At 41.3% G+C, this 22,822-nt stretch overlaps 2 protein-coding genes across 2 annotated transcripts; both read left to right on the forward strand.

Annotated features, from left to right (window-relative positions):
- The first annotated feature begins 1,577 nt into the window (after nt 1–1,577).
- Nucleotides 1,578–9,056, forward strand: LOC137278745 (neuronal acetylcholine receptor subunit alpha-10-like). Its single transcript, XM_067811260.1, has 7 exons — nt 1,578–1,617; nt 3,508–3,647; nt 4,102–4,146; nt 6,901–7,010; nt 7,548–8,083; nt 8,480–8,673; nt 8,769–9,056. Exons 1-7 carry the CDS (start codon nt 1,578–1,580, stop codon nt 9,054–9,056), a joined length of 1,353 nt encoding a protein of 450 aa, XP_067667361.1.
- A 5,837-nt stretch (nt 9,057–14,893) lies between these two features.
- LOC137278746 (neuronal acetylcholine receptor subunit alpha-10-like) lies at nt 14,894–20,424 on the forward strand. The gene is made up of 7 exons (XM_067811261.1): nt 14,894–14,939; nt 15,896–16,035; nt 16,448–16,492; nt 16,933–17,042; nt 17,886–18,421; nt 19,017–19,231; nt 20,149–20,424. Exons 1-7 carry the CDS (start codon nt 14,894–14,896, stop codon nt 20,422–20,424), a joined length of 1,368 nt encoding a protein of 455 aa, XP_067667362.1.
- The last annotated feature ends 2,398 nt before the right edge of the window (nt 20,425–22,822 follow it).

Genomic DNA, 22,822 nt, shown 5'->3' on the forward strand with positions numbered 1-22,822 from the left:
CAAGTACACTTCCGGAAAGTGTAAACTGAGATAAAACAATGTTTGAGCAAGATATGTTCTCTAACCAGAGAAGCTTATTTTAGCTGGAAATAGTCGGAGTATCGATGATACATGTATTTTTATGGCAGTGTGTTTATTCATAGATATATTTACAGAAACTTACATTCTTTCTGGCATGAAATCCACATAAAGCATCCTGTTGTCCCACTTATCATGTGTAGGGCAAAGGGGTGAATGTGCTGGGTTCGGATCACAGTATAAACAATATTTCCGTTAAAAATGGAGGGGTCACATTGATGTGAAAATCCGAAACTTGTTTAAAATTTTAGATGCATGTATACCTTTTGACTAACATCATTTTAAGAAATATTGATCTTTTTGAGAAATATTAACAATCTTCGCTGCTTACTTCAAATTTGGAAATTCAGTGCAGATGCTCCTCAGTGAGATCAAGTTCATCCTCATCTACGTGTTCTGGGTCGGGGTAGCCATGTGGTTAAAGCGTTCGCTCGTCACGCCAAAGGCCCTGCTTCAACTCTCCACATGGGCACAATGTGTGAAGCCTATTTCTAGTGTCCCATGTCGTGATATTGCAAAATATTGCTAAAACTGTAGTCTACAGTTTAGTTTCACTTCAATCCACACACTAATTGTCTTCTGAAAAGGTGTTATATGCCCGCAGGACAAATACGGTCCCGACTAAACTATAACATCGGGTAACTCGATGCATCAACCTAATGTAACACACGTACTACTTGTTTCACAGGTGCTGGTTAGGAATAATATGTTTGTGGATTATCCACAACAACCAGTGTAAATTGGTAACGACTTGTCAAGCAGGTCACCAGTACATAAATACCATGACTTGTTTGAGTGGAAGGTTAACAAGTTGGACAAGCATACGGGGATAAAGAAGTTGCCATCTAAATGTACTTGTTCTACCATAAATACACAGTTACTGATGGAAGGCCGGGATAGTGCCTCATATTTACACCCTGCCAAACAGGTCTTACAGCTTCAATCACTGTTAGCAGTATTCCAAAGCCAACAACTGAACTGTTGACTGCTTATTTGACTCGAATCACAAATACATCATATCAGTCTATAACCAAGCGGGGTACTAATAACAAGATCGAGAAGAGAATAAAATAGAAATGTCCCCCTATCCACAATTTCAAAACGTTAGTCACCCCTTCTCCTTTCAGAAAATACATACTTATACAGGTTTACTAAACCCTTCTTGCGTACGAACGCCAAAGAATGTATGGGCGTCATCCACACGAGGACCAAATCCTTTGGTACATTACACCTAAATACACTAGCTAACAGTCTTTCCCTCAAATGTGTCCCTTCTGGTTTCCGTTCAAAGACCTTACTTTCTTTCACACGCGTAACAATCCATAACAATTGGCCAGCAATTACGGGTATGGTCAGGCAACGGGTATAACGAGATGAAACCGGTCCGTGCATATCTAAATTTAGGTTGGGATATACGCTACCTTCTCCCCATGTGAACAATAGCGGACCGGATCGTAACAAGCTCACGGAGAGGGATGCAAGGTGAAAGGCATACTGACATGGCTAACTTAGGATTTGTCGTACTCTTGGGAATGTTTGGTAAGTCATACGATATGGTAAAGTTACGCCACGTTTTGAAATATTTTAGTTCTGAACGTTGGAAATATATGTAAAGACACAGCTGCTTATGTGTTCTATCTGTTAGCAATATTCTAGTTCCAAAAACGGAAAACAACGGATATATGCCACATTTTATTTCAAACATTTTAGATATGGTCATGTAATCTGAAGATGTAATAAGTAATCAGTAGATATGAGCACATTTACATCACTGCCTTGTTCTTTTTCCACGAAACATGAAACAAGAGACAAAGGTCAGGACACAAAAAATCTCACACTCGTGATTTTAAATTCAAATATATCACTACGGGTTTGTATATATTTGTTATCAAAAGACACGTGGTCGAGGGTCTGTTTACCATGCAATATTATGCTTTATTTGTTGTTCAAGAGAAAGTAAAAGCGAAACATCACCTGAAACAAGTTCATTTGCAGAAATGCGTTTGGATATAAGCAAGTGAACAAGAGTGTTGGAAGAAATAACGAGTAACACCATTACGTCATTAAAACAAGCCCATTAAATGTACTGCCAATACAGTTGCTTTGAATTTTGCAATGCCCAAGTTTCACCATTTCTTGATGGCATTTTAAATAAATTTTTATAAAAAAAAACATGTCAAAAATGAATTTATTGTGGTGGCCGTCTTTGTTTACAGATAAGACAGCTAATGATGAAAATATTGACCAATCAGTAATTAGTTCAAAAGTTACCTAAACGATATCGCTTAGGAGTCATCTCTTAATCTTCAACAAGCAATATGTCGTCTGGAAATCAGTACTGGATGATAAAATGTCTAAGACTGTGAAGGTCATCGAAGCCATTATAAACTGTTGAGCAAAGATACACAAATGATTAACATTGTGTTTCTGTAAGAATGTGTTGTTAATATCACACAGTAATTATTGTAGACGGGATGAAGATGCATTAAGAAGCAGATCTAGACGAATATTATTCTTTTCATTCAACAGTGACGTTTCGTAACCGTCAAACAGGAGACCAAGGCCAGGATTATGGCTTAAATACCTCGCTATGACTTGCTTCTGTGAAGAACTGACAGCTAAACAAATGTTAGGTCCGGTCATACTTAGACGCCAAGTGTGTGAGGATCATGTTCCCAACGCATCGAATCGAATGCTCCCAAATATCGATATGGTCTGCATATCACACAATCGTTAGTGTTCACATACGACATAAGTAAGAGGCTTCTTACTTGAACGTGTGGTCAGGCTCGCAGTCATTGTTCACTCATCGTATCGCACGGCGTAGATGTTCATGAAGTCCATCGCTGCACAGCTCATTGATCAGAACCAGTGACACCTTACTGATTTCTGACAAACACAAATACCAGTGACACCTTACTGATTTCTGACAAACACAAATACCAGTGACATCTCACTCATTTCTGACAAGCACAAAAACTAGTGACAATTTACTGATTTCTGACAGTTTAGTGACTTCTGACAAAAACATGAACCAGTGACACCTTACTGAATTCTGACAACCACACGAACCACTGACACCTTATGGATGTCTGACAAACCCACAAACCAACGACACCTTACGGGTGTTTGACAAATGAACGAACCAGTGAAACTTTCCTGATTTCTGACAAACACACGAACCACTGACACCTAACTGATTTCTGGCAAACGAACAAACCAGTGACACCTTTCTGACATCTAACAAACACGAACCATTTACACTTTACTGATTTATGACAAACACACGAACAAGTGACACCCTACTGACGAACGAACGAACCGGAGCTGCCTCACTGATTGCATGCCCTAGATAATGTGCATAGAGCATGAAATGCTCTTTCCAAAGCAATATACTCAATATACGGCAATAAATATTTTTCCTTGCAGTGACTGGTTCCTGTGGCAACCAGAAAGAACTTATTGACAAACTGTTCACAAATTACAAAAGCAGCGTGCGGCCAATATGTGGCACGGATGTTCCTATAGAAGTTAAAATTGGAATAGCCATCAGACAGGTCATTGAACTGGTTAGTACATCATTTGATTATATCGTGCAGAGTATAGATTCATTAATTTGAACAAATGACAATTGATTTTCGTGGTTATAAATGTGTGACTATATTGTTTCTTCAAACGTTTAAGAGATATTACCTCATGTTCAAATTACTTTTCTCTCGGGGTGACGGCGGTACCCATTATATGGGCACAGTGAGTAAAGCCTATTTTGATATCGGCGAGGTACTGCTAGCACTGACTCCGTTTCAAGCATGCATGTACTTTATATGCGATGTAATCAAATGTTAACTCGATTATCAACTATCTGGAATGTACCAATAAAAAAATATTTACAAAAAGACCATAATGCAAGTTTCAACTCTGGTCACCATAATCAGTCCATTAGTTGTACACTCTGTGATTGTCTTGAATGCAATGACTTCATGGCGTTACTCTTATGGTGCCTCTGTGTCTCTTCCATTACAGGATGAACCCAACCAAATACTGACTCTCAACGCCTGGATTCGACTGGTATGTACTTCCTCCTATTGTGCCTAATCACTCCAGTAGCATGAGTACCATGTATGTGTCCAGCATCAGATACATCTTGCTGGCACGGTAGGTGTGGCGAAACGGGGGTTTAACGTCGCATTTAAGAATATTTCGTTTCAAAGACGACGCGTGTATATGTGGTTGCGTGTACCAATCCAGACCTTAGCTGGTTTTATAGTGTTACTGAGATACCATGCCCCAATTAAGCATGAATATCCTACTCACATCAGACCTGTCCTTGTTTTATACATTAGTGTATGGTACTAGCAGGGACCAGCAAGTACCATATTCCATCAAGCCCGCGACCTTTCGTTCTCCTGGCGGACGCTCTAACCACTACACCACGCGGTGTTTGCACTGTGAGCTGATAAATCTTCACATAAACGCCTGCGCAAGCATACAAGCGTGAGTTCACAACAGTGAGACACAAGAAGACACTCTTTTTCCTTGAATGTTTGATCTCGTGTCCCCGAGTTATTTTATGCTTGGATTCGTTTCGGGGATCGTTTCTGAAATTACAATCTATGAAACAGTTCTGTGATCTTCCAATCTGACAATTAATTCATGGGATGTTATGCACAATAATTACAAACGCCATGTTCACTCTCTCAGTGTAAAAAGCTGAAATCAAGATCCAACAATAGCATTCGTTTTTACCCACATGTCGGATCTCGTATGTATTAAATCGTCCACTGCCGACACAGATAGATATGACATCGTAAGCTATTCCCCCTCTTTCTCTATTCCAGTATGAAAATTCTAGAATCAAATCCCAACTTTTTTCAAACCTTTTTAAAAAGGGGACAGCTGCCCCCCATCAACCCACCGCTCTCTAGATTTGTTTAAAGATTACTTTTTATGCATCAAAGTATTGATGCAATGTTCTTTTAACGTTGATATTGTGCCCCTTATTAATAAAAATCAACAACGGCCCTTACATCTGTGAGAAACATATCAACAATTAATCTTCACATCGCCCTCAATTGTATTATGCATTTCAGACACACCAAACTGTAGCTGACCAGTTACTTTGTGAGTGTTCTTTTGATGGATTCGGATACAAATACTAATAAACATAGCACGTATCGGTGTTATTACACTTCTGTGTTTTTACTTGACATACAGATTATAGCATATATAATACTGTGTGTTATGTATTGATCTTAGAGGTTGTATCATGTACTATGTTGTACGCGAGGTGTTTTAACAAACTGTAGCAGCTTATTAACCAATTACCATTCATTTATTTAACACAGATGTGTTTAAATAAAAAATACATCATATTTATGGCTTTGATGACAGCCTGTTGAAACCTCTGTGGTACAATATCGAATACAATAAAGTGCAGAAACGTTAAAAGTCGTTTTACAATAGTCTCGCTTCGACGTGAAAGTCCTGGCATCGAGGTATATATTGTCTCTCTCGGGGTCTTAACGCTGTATAAACGTCCTGGCATCGAGGTATATATTGTCTCTCTTGGGGTCTTATCGCTGTGTAAAAGTCCTGGCATCAACACACTATCTATCAGGAGCCTCACTTCTTTCATTCACCATTGTCAGTCAAATATTCAAACATTTGAACTTAATTTACCAATTTCAACAACGCAGTTATGGGGGTGAGTGCGTTGCGTAGACATATCGCAACCGTTCCAACTGAGTGAATTTAGGTTTACACCGTACTCAGCAATATTCCAGCTCTATGGTGAAGGTCTGTAAATAATCGAGTCTGGGCCAGACAATCTAGTGATAAACAGAACAAGCATCCAGTTAGTCGCTTCTTACAAGAATGGGTTACTCACGGCCAACATTCCAACCCTTACCTTCACGCGATCATCAGGTTATGGGCTGATTGGACAATTCGTCCGTTTCTATAAATCTAAGAAAAAGTAATTTATGTACCCAGATTGGTATATGTTTGCAGCTTGGCTTTGTTCAAAACGGCAATAATATGAAAATGGGAAAGAAAAATAAACTCGAAACTGCTAAGAAGGTAATTATATAACTCATGTGGAATTAGAAGACATTTGGCATATATTATTGTGAAAATATCAACGTAACATCGTATCTCCTGTATTGTACACAAATTCATATTACGCGTGGTGTTATACAGTTGCGAGATTGCTCGATTCTTGTCGTAAGAGGCGACTAACGGGAACCGGTGGTCAGGCTCGGTGACTTAGTTTACCCATGTCATCGGATCCCAGTTGCGTAAACCTGTTTTTGATCACAGGATTGTCTGGTCCAGACTCGATTTGTTACAGACCGCCACCACATACCTGAAATATCCCTGGATACGGCGTAAAACTAACTCCCTCCCTCCCTCCTTGTTTGAATTCTGCTCGATCAAAATAAAGGATTACCCTATAAACATCAGGTATCTCGAAGATCTGATATTGTGCCACAACAGTGAAGTCGATAATGGCAAGAAGTGTAATCGGGTACTAACAACTACACATTCTCATGCCAGAGCAGGAATCATGCAGCCATTTCCTTAGAACATGTTTCCAGTGCAGTTCCGAGGGGTCATAGTCTGCATCACGTTAACACAGCAGTGTTAACATAACAAGCGTTGAAATTATAACCCTGTTACTATCAGTATCATGATACCATCTGGTCAGTCTTCATGTGAAATGACCAACAGCTTCTGGTGCTCGGAAATTCCACATCCATATTGCAATGAGATATGCTGTGATGTTGTTGTGCCTCGGCTTCAGGTCCTTCTTGTGTCTTTTAGAACTGGCACGACTGTCACATGACGTGGAACTCTACTGAGTATGGGGGCATCTCACAGCTTATCCTACCCTTTAAAAAGGTTTGGACACCGGATATAACTCTATATGACAAGTGAGTATTGTTTTCTATTTTTTTAATTCTTGTTGTACATTTTCTTCTTGATATGTTTTTCCTGTGAATATCCGACCTGTGATGGTGCAGGTTAGAATACTGGGCCTTCCGTAACGTCTTCCGGGTTAGGTTTAAGTCTCACTTACTCACATTAAAAGCAGTTCAGTGGAAACATGTGTTCTATATATCATCCTCTGTTTCGTCTGGCATTCTCAACTATTGAAATATACATGTAGTTAACTGTTGTATTTGAGTGAGATTAGTAATCGGATTCTATGTAGCAGTTAGTAAATACATAAGTGGGCAATGATATACTGAACAGCAAAAGAAACGCAACTTTTTGCTTTATTTGTTTTGTTTTGTTTTGTTTTGTTTTTCGTTGTTGTTTTTTTTAATAGAACACCTCAACATGAACGCTTACTTTTATGAGATCATATTTCTCGAAACTTGCGTTTCTTGTTCTATTCAGTATATCATGATTCAACCACATCACCATGATACCACCATGTCACTCAGCATCACTCTTTTTATCACCAGTGCAGGAGAAGAACTTGTCGGACTCAAGGACTACCGCCCGGTCATCAACTCAGACGGGTCTGTAACCTACAACTTCCCAACAGTTATAACAAGCCTCTGCAAAGTCGACGTTACCCACTTCCCCTTCGACACTCAAACGTGTGCGCTCAAGTTCGGTTCCTGGGCCTACCATGGACTGCAGATCAACTCCACCACTAGATCCTCTGCCGGGGACATGTCCAGCTTCAAAGTCAACACCGAGTGGGATCTGGTCAGTGTTCCAGTAGAACGACATGTACTGTACTACGGTTGTTGTCCAGAGCCTTACCCTGACGTCACGTTTTACGTCAACCTACGCCGCAAGCCATTCTTCTATTTAGTCAACCTGCTGTTTCCCTGTATACTGATCACAGCTGTGGGTCTGCTGGGCTTCTTGTTGCCTCCAGATACCGGGGAGAAGGTGGCGCTGGAAATCACCGTGTTGCTGTCGCTGGCTGTGTTCATGGTGGTCGTGTCTGACACATTACCGCCAACGTCAGAAACATTCCCCTATCTAGGTAAAAACAAATTAATTTCTATTCATCTGATTTGGGTATCAAATGTACGCAGTGCGCCAGTTAAAGCATGCATAACAAAAGCAAATAGAACCAAATTCATGACATATTTTCCAAACAGCAGTGAAAAGTAATTACCCATTACTTAATTAATTGTTTTACTGATCTATGGCTTCAACCAAATGATGATAAGGAAATCTAAATGTGACTTTTGCGCCGTCACAATTTTTCAACACCTAGACAACCATGTGGATAAATCATACGAGGACGACGCTATGTAACCACTAAATGCCCTTGACATCCAAGAAGACATGCTTGACAAATCATACCAACTGATATTTGGGGGATATTCACACAATATTTCTATTGCGAGACCACTTAACATTTTTCCCTCCACAGGAATCTACTTCTGTCTGACTATGATGTTGGTCACCTTATCCACGGTCCTCACAGTGATTGTGTTAAACGTGCACTTCAAAGGTCAGCACGGTATCGGTGTGCCTCGATGGATGAGAAGTCTCTGTCTTGGGACGCTCGCACGCCTTCTCTGTGTGAGTACAGGAATGCCAGGTCATCCCAACAACGAGATTAAGGTAAGGGCGTTTACCCTTCCCTTCATCATGTGTATTTCAGGTGGGTGGTGTATGTTTAACTGACAAAAATCCCAATACATTCTTCATTGTTGCAGAAACTTTTCAAAGAGATTGGCCAAAACAGATTAAAGCACAACAACTCAAACGTTAGTTTACACCACAACCAGCAGCAGCAGCAGCCATGCGCCTTGAGCAAAGTGATGGAAGAGCAGCTTGTGGTCCTGAAGGAGATAAACAGTCGGTACGCCCAGAAGGATGAAGTAGCATCTATTGAAGAGGAATGGAAGAAAGTGGCTGTTGTGATGGACAGATTGTTCCTCGTCGTATTCTTTGTTTTGTCTGTAGGTTGTACTTTGGGGATCTTGCTACAGTATATGTTGTAAAAGTGGATGCGTTAGGCACAATCTTCACTATGAGTGACTGACATCGGATTAACACTGCAAGTAACTGTATCCGTTATATCTTGGCACATTAGCAAGGAGGGTATGGTCCTAGATGTTTGCCACTTAAATTAAATCAACGAGCACAGGTATCGTGCAGCTAAAGCGAGAAATATGATACTTGAGATCACTGGATCCTGTAGTACCAAAGGAAAGTAACTCTGTTCAACGAAATGTGGTTCCTTACACGGCTTGGCCAACCATACCCATGTCAGCACTACAGACAGCATGACAGTTCAGATATTGCCATGTCACGGTTTGTGGTCCATGGCTATTCTATATTGCATATACCATGAGACGTGTCAGAGACACCAGCCGGTGTGTCTGGATACAATTCACCACCTGCATCGCATGTGTCACAGAGATGTATCATATAGACACCAGCAGCTTCCTTTGGATGAACATTTTCATCATCGTCGTGCACTCAAGAACCCTGTCTAGTAGGTGCTTGCACAGGCGGATCCAGAGTTGGGGTTCAGTTGTGCTTGAGTGGGAGGGTGCTGTTTAACACCATATCGGCATTTTTGCGACGTTTTGCATTTCCGTCGTGTTTTGTTTCTCAGCATGTTGAGATACATAATTCAGGTAATTTTGAAAACCCTAAATTTCAGCATATCAGAGTTAGCCGGCATACCTGTACATGTTTGGGCTGTGCTTGGCATGTCTTTGACTTCTATCTGCAATTATTACATTTTGTTTTGTCAAGTATATGTCGATTTTAATGTGCAAAGTTTCTTGTAGGCCTTAAGGCCGGTATTTCTTTACCACGCTTTTATATGTGCAAATATTGTCACATGTGGCGTTGTAATAAAATATAATGTCTTCTTTTTCTACTGTATTACTGACAATAACAACGGCCTTTTGAACGGGGTCTTCCCACTTCCCACCTATTGTTTACAAGTTCCAGATCAGTGAAACGCTATAATTCCTGAGAACAAATGGTGAACTTTTTATTTTGATCCCAAGTCGATCTGTGATATTTGGTCACCCTAACCGGTCAGAGGCATAATCTCATAAAACACTTCTTTATTTATGCACGCATTATACATTACATACAGTTATTTCACGTTTTTCATATTGCATAGTACTTATTAAACATTCTACATGTACACAAATAATTTACATAATTATAGAGCACTTTCAAAAAGTCATTCTCATATCATGCATTTATTGCACTGCATAGCACTTTCACATCTACATATCGTACAGTTACATGTTACATTACAGTGGAATCTGTCAAATCAGTACTCTGTTCAATGCGGTTTTCTCCCCAAACCGGACGAAAATTGGGTTCCGGCAAAACTGGTCTCAATTTAGCATTAACGCTTGATTTTTAATCCGGACTTTCTCAATTACGGATTGCGGACTAAAATAACAATCCCGACATTTCAATTGCTATGAGAGCAATACTCTGTAACCCGGAAATAGCTGACTAAAACAACAGTCAACTGAATAAACATTACATTTTTATATTAATTCTCTCTTAGTGGCAGTTTTTAATAATAGACACACATACATCTCAAACGATTATTAATGCCCGGTAAAATGTGACACTGCAGAGATATGAAATACATTTCTTACTGTCTATTGTACAGAGACCAGACATTATCATTTTACGATATCTCCGCTTACGAGGTGATTTACAACCATCAACACGAAGCTGCAGTACGCTTGTCTCCCTGTGTGCTTGTTCATTTTTGATAAAGTCTATGGATTTGAAAATGTTCGGATGTGAGCTGGCTATCTAAAGTTTCAGCTTACGGTGCCAGCCTTCCACATGGTTGGTGGTATGTGACCCCACTGTATCATAATGCCCCCACAAACGCCGCCCGTGGTTTCCTTACATCCGCAACTTTGTCATGTAGCCAATAGTGTGTCCAGCATTTCGATCATCGGGGTCTTGTTCTAAAGTACTAGTCTTCCACCAAACATCATTCACTAAATCAGCAGGCACTAGCGGCAGTGCTATCGCCCGTCTCACCAGGACCGACATAGCAGAGTTGTTCTTGTAGTGGTTGGTAAAGTTCCAATTCTGCACATGCTTCCACACAGCATGGATATTGTGAAAGAAACATTCGTTCAATATAGACGCGGGGAACATTCATCTCAGAGCACTCATAGTCGGTAAGATGTTGATGAGGGCAAGGCGGAGGTTCACCTGATTTGCCCGAGTGTTGATCAAGTAGAAGAACCGATTGTGTGCCTGCTATGACTTACTCGGGAAAATCCCATAAACTAAGGGACACGTCTTCTACAAAGACGTGGTTGGTGTACAGTTGGTAGAAGAAAGAATAGAAGGACCTTTGTCCACTTCCAAAATATTGAATCAACGTCTCCAAGGAGTAGCAGATGCTTGTCGGAAGTGAAGATGGAGATCTTGTCGTCGTCGCCGTCGGAAGCCACCGGGAAGTCTTTACCGGCCGTTGTTTTGGTGTAGACTTGGGGCATGTGACATGACAACCATTTTACGAAAACAAGCGCAACGAAGAAGGATATCGCTATGACTAAAATCTTCTGTTGACTGGAAACATGTGAAAACATTCCGTGTTGCCATAGAGACTGATACGTTTAACAAACATGTTTTCACGCACTTCCATAGACTTGGTACTGAAGTGCAGTAGCGTCGTCTTCAGAGGAAAGTAAGAAATGTGTGTCTGTGTTTATGAGAAACGCCATACAAAGACTGTTTATAACATGGGCTTAACAAGGAAGTCCTGTTTTGCATGAGAGACCACTAGCGGGGTTCGGTGGTCAGGCTCGTTGACTTCACTGAAACATGTCATCGTATTCCAGCTCCGTTAACAAGCGCTCATGGTGTGAATCGGGGGATCGTCTATTACAGACTGAGTATTGTATAACGGCCGTTCTAAAGCTGGGAGACAGCTGGCTTTGCCTACTTGAGTCTCGAATACCGTTTAAACGACGTTTGACCCGTGAAGATCTGGGTAAAAACTGTTCTTCAGTAAACTATGCTTTGTCGTGAGAGGCAACTAACTATTGATCACTGGATTATCTGGCCCATACTCGATTATTTACTGAGCACAACCATATACCGGAATATTGCTGAGTGCGGCGTTTACCGTGTACTTTGCCTACTTGAATCTCGCATACTGTTCAAACGGCGTTTATAGATGGACCTTTCCCGGTTAAGTCTCGAATAATGTTCAACCACTTCCATTGTGTTGACACCATACTGATAAAATCGCTGCTATTAGCTGAAGAATCCACTTCTTTGACATCTTCCGTCACAGTATATTACATCGCTTATGAAGATCCGGTTACAAGTGATCTACAGTAAACCATGCTTCGTCGTAAAAGGCGACTAACGGGATCGGTGACTTGGTTGACAAATGTCATCGTATGCCATTTGCGTCGATCGATGCTTGTGCTGTTGATCACTGGATTATCTGGCCCAGACTCGATCATTTTTAATGAGCACAGCCATATACAGGGAATATTGCTGAGTGTGGCGTTTACCGTGGACTTTCCCTATTTGAATCTCGCATACTGTTCAAACGGCGTTTATCCATGGACCTTGAATGCTTGAGTCTCGAATAATGTTCAAACACCTCCATTTTTTTGACACCAGACTGATAAAATCGCTGCTATTAGCTGAAGAATCTACTTCTTTGACAACTTCAAGCACATTATATCACATCGCTCACAAATTCTCAATTCCCTAGCTATGTTTCAGTGTCAACCTCAGCCGTAAGTCTCGATTATAAGATGAGTGTTGCATCTGGATTATGCCAGACCATTCGAAACATTTACATCAAACAAGTACAATTCTGGGGAAAGATGTGTTTTAAGAAGTCTGTAATAAGTATATAAAACAATTACATGAATGGTTGCTCACGACCAATTTTAACACAGATATCTTCTTTGTGAGATCACGATTATCTGAGATTTGGTGCAGAATTCCGAATCCTGAGACGGGCGTACTACCCTCGCATACCGCCAAAGATACACATCGATAGTCATACAAACAATCAAATAGAAGCCTCGTTATCCACCATCCGTTTGACAGTGACTAAAAGACAATCTGCTAATTATTCCAACTGGACTCCACCAACTGGGCGTTGCTTGGAATGGTTGGACTTGCTTGGAATGTCACATACCACCTCTGTGAGCCGTATCTAAGACCTCACTGGTCGTCAGAACTTCAGTAATTACAGTGAGAGCCTTGCCAGTCCGTCACCAGATATAAGTAGATGTTAATTAGGTTAGGATTTCTGTAACTGCATTATATCACATTTCTCAGAAATACGTATTTATCCCATTCCACATTCGTTATGTAAATCACTGGGTTTTCCGGTCAGTGAGCTTAACAACCCATTAGGACGCGTTTCATACAGGGTTTATAATTATGTACATTTTATAGGCAGCTTGGGTTATCCGGGGTAATAATAATCCCTGTTGCGTAGAGATTAGCGCATTATAAGACTTCTCAATAGTATATACAGCTGTAGCAGGACCCGGAGTCATCCCATAGATGACATCCTTACCTTGTCAACTTGCTGACGGGGTTAACCTCTTGGTCATGTGGACAAGGCGTCCGACTTCGGATCAGAAATCCGTCTTTCGAATCCCAGAACGGGACTCGGAAATTTTATGGCCGCTACATTGGCGCCCAACGTGGGGCTGAGCACGTTCAAATCAAATTTGAACAAAATAAGGCTCAGTATCCAACTATGCGGCCCGGGACTTGCCTTATGTTGACGGGGGAGGACTTACAACTGCACTGACAAGCCATGTGGTGAATGAAGCCAGGTTTGGGTACACACCAGCAATCGAACCAAAATACTGAAACAACATCGGTTAAGACATGTTCCCGTTCATGCATTTGTATGTAGATTCTTTGAATGACATTTATAAGTGATACACGTAAAGGTGATACTTGATGTATGTTAATTCATACATTTGATGTCTGGTATACCAGGACAGGATATAAAGACTTGTCATTCCAGTTTACCTTGGTATAAAAAAAAAACGAGACTATACAAGACAAATGTCAGCCACGTAGAATATATTCGTGCGTAACTTACACTAACAACTATATTTAGAAACTAACAACGTTGGCACCTAAGATGCAACATCAGAAAAACGTAATTCTATCATAACAAAATAATTGCAGTTGAGTATGAGTGGCAGCAACTCAACTAGGAAACTATTACGCCCACGTCAGGTTTCGAGGTTTCGATTGTAGGACCAAATAAAACCTTGTGGACGCAAGCCGCAAAGGGAAAAAACCCAACAGCGCGTTCGCAACTCTTCGTCCCTTTCCGTAACTAGTAATAAGGTAACGGAAAGGGGGGGAGTACTTACGAATGACGAACGGCGGTGGATGCAGCGCCACCTGGTAGTCACTCGAGGTCCTGCCTCCTTTGTCCAGGGACCTGTTGCCCTTAATTAACAGCATTGTCTAGATAAGACTACTCAGAAGTAGACTGCTTGGGGATTAGCCCACGGCAAGGATGCTATCAAAGCAGGTTCAATGACACGTAATTTTATACAAGTAGTTACATAATAGATCAATGTTTCAAAATGATACTGAACACGGTTACGTAATGCCTTGGCGACACCATAAACCTTTTCTCGCATGTTTAATCGGCAGTTTGGGCAAACTATTTAGTTTAATACAATCGGATTCACTGGAAGGGCTCATCAATTCGGTTGCATACGAAAGTGAAACCCTGTCTAAAACTATTATCCTGAATCAAATCACTGGGTATTGTAACAGTGCTGCCGTCAAGTTAAGATCCATTGGAAAGTTTGCTGAAATGGCTAACATCGGAATATACATTGTTGTTTTCCTAGGAATACAAGGTAGGTACTGATACGGATTTTTGACCTTTGAACATATTATAAGCATACGTTTTGACGTCCAAAGTTTGCAACAATTTTCACAAAGCCAAAATACTTTGGTAAGACTTCTGCCTGTATCCCCACTTCTAGTCATATCACCTGAATGCATATTCCCCGATGAGTTTTCAACGTGTTTCTTTAATCTTATCTTAACATACTGAAACACATACCCAACTTTAAAAATACGACACTCAATGTTACAATTTCGGGGGATATGGGTGGAAGTCTCACGACAAGCAGAATATTTCGTTGATAATACTTTCACCTTTTTATTGCTAAGCGTTCTGTGAATTCCAGTCTGGAAATCTGTTTTCAGGATGGCACCACTAAGTCACAAATCTTACGTAGTTCACGGTTGAGAAAAGTCTTGCTATTGTTCATACGAACCGGAGCGGAATTGATGCAGTTTCCTTTTGCTTTTTTTTCTACTCCGCGATTGTTTGGGGAAAATGTCTTTAAACAATGTGTATCGTGTGACCAAATTTGGCCTGGCCACGAATTACAACGAGGAACTCACTAAAACAGTTTTCTCCACTTTCCAGACTCGAAAGGACAGATCATAATGTATGGGTGAATGGGGAGAGGGGAGGTTTTTTTATGGAAAAGCATGTGCAGTGTTCTAAAATCTATGTACAAAGTTAGTCCCCCCACCCACCCATCGTGTTCAAAATCTGTAACACCCCACACCACACCACCTCACACAGTTTTAAGCAGTTTTTTAACACTCACCCTTTAATCAGCATCAAACCACCACCCACACCCATTCAGCCATTTATTTTGAACAGTCTCTAAGTACGATTTATGCATTTCGTTATGTGGCAATTCGTAAGAATTTGATTCCACAAACCATCACTTTATCAAATATGGTGACGTGTGTTGGACATGTATTCTTTTCACATTGTATACTCTTTTTGTAGTAACATGTATCCATGGCAACCAGACAGCACTGATGGAGAAACTGTTTTCAAATTATACCAAAGATGTGCGGCCAATCTGTGAAACTGACGCTCCTGTTGAGCTCAAAATTGGCATCGCTGTAAGGCAAATCATTGAACTGGTAAGTAGGGAAATTGACAAGCATGCCGAAACTGTGACACTGTCGTTTAAAGTAATTGACACAGTCGCATTTATCTGTTAAAGATCACATAAAACACGTCACAATCTGATCCTGCTCTCACAAAAAGAATTTTCAGATTTGCTCAGTATTCACGTTGGAGGTTGTATCTATTCAGGATACAATTTATTTTTTATCTTTCCCATAAAAACTAAAAAGAACCACTTACCCATTCCAAGACCTCATCCGACTGGGCTTAGCAGTAGAGGATTAATCACCAAGTAGCCTGCAAACACTCCTGAATAATATTCGATTCATTACAACTTTTCGGTATGAGAATTTCACTGCAATAATCATTGTCTGTTTTTACTGTTGCTGTCGTATGGAACTAATCAGTTTGTCTGTTGTCTTCCAGGACGAGCCGAATCAAATATTGACAGTCAACGCCTGGATTCGTTTGGTAAGTCAGTGTCTGTCTTCTCCGTGAAGGAGATATGATGAATTTCTCCACTCTTCACTTGCACATGTAATGAATCGAATCAAGTTTAAGTTGGAATAAAATCAATACTGTGCTCTAGAAGTGATTTTTACTTGAATGGTTTGTTTGCCACATTGTTACAGAAATACAGCTGAGCGGAGCCAGGAAGTGGCGCCTGCTTACTGTGGGACAGGCCATGTTTAGACATTTTGTGGGCACCTGGTGTCGTTTAAATGATATAATCGATAATCTTTTCTCATTTCTAATACAATCCTAATACCTTGACAATGTGTAGATTGTTTCACGAGCTAAAATGTTCTGACTGCTTAACAGATGATTCGACTCTTCAGATCGGAACCTGTGACATCCACAGCAGCAATCACCCGAACCATGTAAATATTTCCGTCATATCCATGTTGTAGAACTGGTACGACTGTCAGATGGTATGGAACGCTACTGAGTATGGAGGCATCTCTCAGCTTATTCTTCCCTTTGCGAAAGTGTGGACACCGGATATTGCTCTGTATGACAAGTAAGTCACTTGTAGTTCATCCGCTGTGTTACATTCTAATTCTATTTGTTTGTTTTTAAACATTGTCGCATGGTAATTCCTGTTTTGCTTGCGAGTCACTGAGATACAGTAATATGTATTCTGTTACTTATTTTGTTGAGACCGGGATTGTTTCATAAGCATTATAACCGTCACCCATAAAATGTATTAAGCATCTAGAATCTTCCGACTACAAAATGCCCACTATAGAAAACAGACAATTATTTATAGCAGAACTCTTGCTGTCTTAAACCTGCATGCTCTCTTGACTTTAAACGTCAGTATATATCCTCAAATCAGTTGTAAATACTGCTCTTCTCCCATAGACGGAATTGTGAAGATCATGCTTAGAACAGGTCTTCGACAACCCACAGTTTTCGGGTGGTCAATCTAGCAGACATCGTTGATACGCGTTATCGTGTCACAATTGCGTTGATCGATACTCACGGCAGCGATCTGCGTGATCACTTGAGTCAATCACAGGCATGGCTAGTCCAGACTGGAGTATGTACTGATGGTCATATAGCTTCAATATTGTTAAAACCCTTGATTCCAGCCCCTGCCAATCCCCGATCACCAAAGTTTAGCTTGTTTCCTGGGGCGGTGGGGTAGCCTAGTGGTTAAAGCGTTCGCTCGTCACGCCGAAGACCAGGGTTCGATTCCCCACATGGGTACAGTGTGTGAGGCCCATTTTCTTGTGTCCCCCGCCGTGATATCGCTGGAATATTGCTAAAAGCGGCGTAAAACCAAACCCACTCACTAGCTTGTTTCCTGGGTATGTTTGATTTGTTGTGATCTTAGACTAATAATCTCATTTTCATCCAGTGCCGGAGATGAACTTGTCGGACTCAAGGACTACCGCCCCACCTTCTACTCAGACGGTTCTGTGACCTACAACTTCCCCACCGTCATACAAAGCTTGTGCAAAGTGGACGTCACCTACTTCCCCTTCGATAGTCAAACATGTGCCCTGCGGTTTGGTTCCTGGGCCCATCACGGTCTGCAGATCAACTGCACCCTTAGGGACAGCTCAGGGGACATGTCCAGCTTCAAGGTCAACACCGAGTGGGATCTGGTCAGTGTTCCAGTAGAACGACATGTGCTGTACTACGGTTGTTGTCCAGAGCCTTACCCTGACGTCACGTTTTACGTCAACCTACGCCGCAAGCCATTCTTCTACTTGGTGAACCTTCTGTTCCCCTGTATACTAATTTCTGCTATGGCTCTGTTGGGTTTTATCTTGCCCCCAGATGCCGGGGAGAAGGTGTCGGTAGAGATCACCGTGTTGTTGTCGCTGTCAGTGTTCATGTTGGTGATATCCGATTCGTTGCCACCAACGTCTGACAACTTCCCTTATTTAGGTATGTTTTCTAAACTACTTCCGCTTGGTAATATAAAAAATCTTATAAAAACGCACAAGCTTATAACATTCCAAATCCGCTCCATAAAGCGCACTCATCGCGCTACATTATTACCCATGGATAATGGATCAGTGAGCGCTTGATTTATATTCTCAGCTCCCTAAGGAGTATTCAACCCAACCTAGAATACGGTAGAAGTCCGATTAGCCAGTACTCATTTACTGCTTGGTGAATTACGAACAAAACAAATCGCCTAGAGAGACCCCACATGTGAATGAGTGAATCAGTAAACCTGCCCCAGAATTATAGGTCTTTGACGACGGGTTTATTTTTATTCAAAAGAAATAATGTGCATAACCATTTATGAGTTAATTGTCGGTATGAATAACGGGCACGAAACGTGGCAAAATTGAAATATACTCTTTTTTTGTCAATATTCTAAATACAAGGCATAAATATGAACGCTTGCTTTTATGAGATTTCAATTTTCGATAGTTGCATCTCGTTTTCTGTTCTGTATATATTGAAATATTAGTTACATCCTCATACTGAAGTCAATATGTACTTGACCACTGAATATCCTTGACCCTCGCAGGAATCTACTTCTGCCTGTCTATGGCACTGGTGACCCTCTCAACGGTCTTAACAGTGCTCGTGCTGAACGTCCACTACCGGGGTAACAATGGTGTCCGCGTTCCTCGTTGGTTAAAGACACTCTTCAGGCTTTCGAAGAGTGAACTGCAAGATCACCATATGAAGATAATTCCCAAGGGCGAACTTTACCAAAAGGTTCAAAACGTAAGTCAAAGTGTCAAGTCCGAGTGACTTCTCCTGTAGCATGAAAACATTTGGAACCGTGTTAGATCTGGTTTTCAGCATCCTATGCCTATCCTGGCTCACTGATTTGAGTGATGCATATCTGTGTATTTCATTGCAACAATTGATGCTCATGGTGTCAATCACTGGACTGTCTGGTCCAGACTCGATTATTTACTGACCAACGTCATAAAACTGAATTATGGCTGAATGGGCTTTAAACGACACATAAAAGCAACATTTGCTTACTTAGTTCATTCTACACGGATCTATGACTTCTTTGCCATGCTCCTGGGCCTTGAAACACCAGCTTTCCTGCCTTAAGTAATCTGGATCTAAACTAGCAATAAACGGGTACTCGACCAACGTCACCGTGTGTGTAAAATCCATCCTATGTCACCTGCCACTGAATTACTTCCGGCCCGTCAAGATCTGTGATAGAATAGGTATTCAGCAACCCATGCTTGCCACAAAAGGCGACTATGCTTGTCGTAAGAGGCGACTAACGGGATCGGGTGGTCAGGCTCAGATCGACGTTTATGCTGTTGATCACTGGACTGTCTGGTCCAGACTCCATTATTTATGGAATATTGCTAAGTGAGGCGTAAAAGCAGACTCGCTCACTGCATTATTTCCACCTGGGATTCAGGACAGGAACCGTTACCCACCAACCATCCAGTGCTAGTCGAGGCGACCAAAAAGATGAGAGGGCAGGCGCGGTGTCCTTATATCCCATCGGTGTGGAACTTTGCTCATAACAATCAAGACCCTCATCGTTTACATGCTACCGTAAAACAGCCGATGTTGCTAGGTTCACTAAAACCTTGAAAAGAAATCTAGATTTTCCTCAGAGGACAGGTATTACTTGTATGGACCAACCTATCAATCTCGCATCACTGATATTGTTTCAGGGTCTTTTCAAAAAGATAAATCAAACTGGAACCAATCAAACTAATTCCCCAAGAGGTCGAGAGCCACTCTCTCCTTTGAACAAGGTGATGGAAGAGCAACTAGGGGTCCTGAAGGAGATAAACAGTCGGTACGCCCAGAAGGATGAAGTAGCATCTATTGAAGAGGAATGGAAGAAAGTGGCTGTTGTGATGGACAGATTGTTTCTCGTCGTATTCTCCATTTTGTCTTTGGTTTGCACTTTGGGGGTGTTGATGCAGTGTTTCATTGAAGCTTGAGCTTCGGACAAGCAGCGATTCATGTCCATGGTCTTCTTGTCACTTAAAGATTGACTCTTTCTCCACAGACATTACAAGTGACATTCTTTGGTATCCAAGTTGTAAATTACCTGTACTATTTATTTAATCGTGCTTCATACCTGCAAGGAACTGTGGAGTCTGATTAGCCCTGGAACACAGAAATGATTCATGGTGTGAGTGGGAAATATCCGTCCATCTATCCTCATTGATACAGCTCCTGTTTGGTGGATTATGAATTGAACAGGGAGACTGTTAGGAAACCAATATTACATTGGAACGGGGTTCACATGACACCATGTGAAGTCAGATTGACTTACGTGTAACTTAACAGTAGACATGACAAAGAGTTTATGTCTGAAAACATGTAAATAAATAATTAGTGAGCAATAACCGCTGCGGACTTGAATCAATACAGTCACCTTAAATGCCTTGGGTATTGCCTTTTGAATTCATACAGGTATTATCATTATGTTTTTAACTTCTTGTAAATAGGGTGATGGGGTGGCCTAACGGTTAAAGCATCCGCGTCGAAGACCCGGGTTCTATTCTCAATATGAGTACAGTGTGTGAAGCCCATTTCTGGTGTCCCCCGCCGTGATATTGCTGGAATATTGCTGAAGGTGGCGTAAAACCATACTCACTCACTTATACTGTTGCTGGTACCCTCCTGTTCTGTAGTGCAAAACTTAGTGCTAAACTGACATAAACACATTCAGACACACACTGGTGATATAAACCCCCGTATATAGCAAGGCGTGAAGAACTAGCTTAGAATATGATCTTCAGTATAGCCAATGCTTGACGTAAGAGGCGACTAACGGGATCGGGTGGACATGATGATCTTGTGGGTCAAACATGGATCAGTTTTGGAATACATGGCTCTAACAGTTTCGGTATCATCCAAGGAACAACACGTGGGTCACATGTCAAACAGCGGAATTAACGGACAGCACGAGCGGTAGATGTATTTGGGTAACATTTGTCAGATAGGGAAAGTGCAATCGAGATGCAGTCAAACAACTATGAGTACATCCGATTATCACATAATAAAGCGAAGTGCATTTCGTACACCAAGAGGTACACGTTTCCTGGCCATTTATTTTACGAAATGACCATTCGTGTTCCCCACTGGACCTTCGACTTCATCACGTACAAGCCAGTTCGGCTCTTACAATCTGGTACATCCCGCCTTTGACACATGTGACGTCTCTGCACGACCTCACAACAGATACTTATTTTCGGCGAAATACAGTTGTACGATTTTCCGCACAACCGGATTGGATGTTAAGAAGATGGAGACTTTCAGAATACATGTTAAATGCTCATTAAGAATGTTGACTGTTATATTTTACAATAAAGAGTCAAAGGCAGAATACGCACACGCACACGCACACGCACACGCACACGCACACGCACACGCACACGCACACGGTAACCATCAACCGGAGACATCCACATTCTTCCGGATGATTCGTACTCCACTTTCAGCTACAAGGCCTTGATCGTAGATTACCAGACATGACTTGAATCAGTAATCAGTGATCGTATCTGTCAAATGACACGTGTAATATGCATGTACGTTTGTATTAGTATGTCACAAGTCCCGGACCATATATGTCCACTCCCATCCTTAGCTTATTGCCATCTTAGCGAGCTTATCATAGAGGCTTTTTTCAAATTAATTCAAGAAGTTTTTGCTCTTTGTTCAAATGCAAATGCTGGTGTTAATTTACAAAGATGGTTTTATCGACCCTGTCCACCGAGATGCCTTGAGGAAGGTAATACCGACTTTCCCCGGGTCGGATAGTTCTAGTAACAACAGGTAACATTTCTTGATGTCGTTTGGTATGACACGACCATAGATCGACCAACGACCAACGACCAACGACCATCGACCATCGACATTCCGCTCTGCGTGTGCACAGCTTCGTAGAATAGGCAAATGGGTGGTCTTTAACTTCAAAGATTCACACACAAAAATATGATTCAGAATCATGCTTCGAGATGTCATCCATGAGCCAGTATCCTGAACTATTCCAAGTAACACTGCGCCTTTCATATACAGGAGCACTACAAAGCCGCACGTATATTGACTGAAGAAATATGGCGGTTTGAGGGTGTGGAATGCATGTTTTGTATGGAATTCGTAATGTTTACCCAAAAAACAAAGCATTGGTTTCACGTTGCTTTAATGTTTGATCATTTGTAATCCATGAGCCTTGTTTCAACAAGAGTCGGAACCATTTTGGTGAAATGTTTGAGCTTAAGTATTCTATAGCCATACAACACAGGTCTCGACATTGTGCAGTTAAAATCGAGGACTATAGGGAGTACTTGAATATGCAAGCAACAAGCAACCATTGGGTTTGATGAAAGC

Source organism: Haliotis asinina, chromosome 3, assembly GCF_037392515.1.
Source record: "Haliotis asinina isolate JCU_RB_2024 chromosome 3, JCU_Hal_asi_v2, whole genome shotgun sequence".
Classification (NCBI taxonomy): domain Eukaryota; kingdom Metazoa; phylum Mollusca; class Gastropoda; order Lepetellida; family Haliotidae; genus Haliotis; species Haliotis asinina.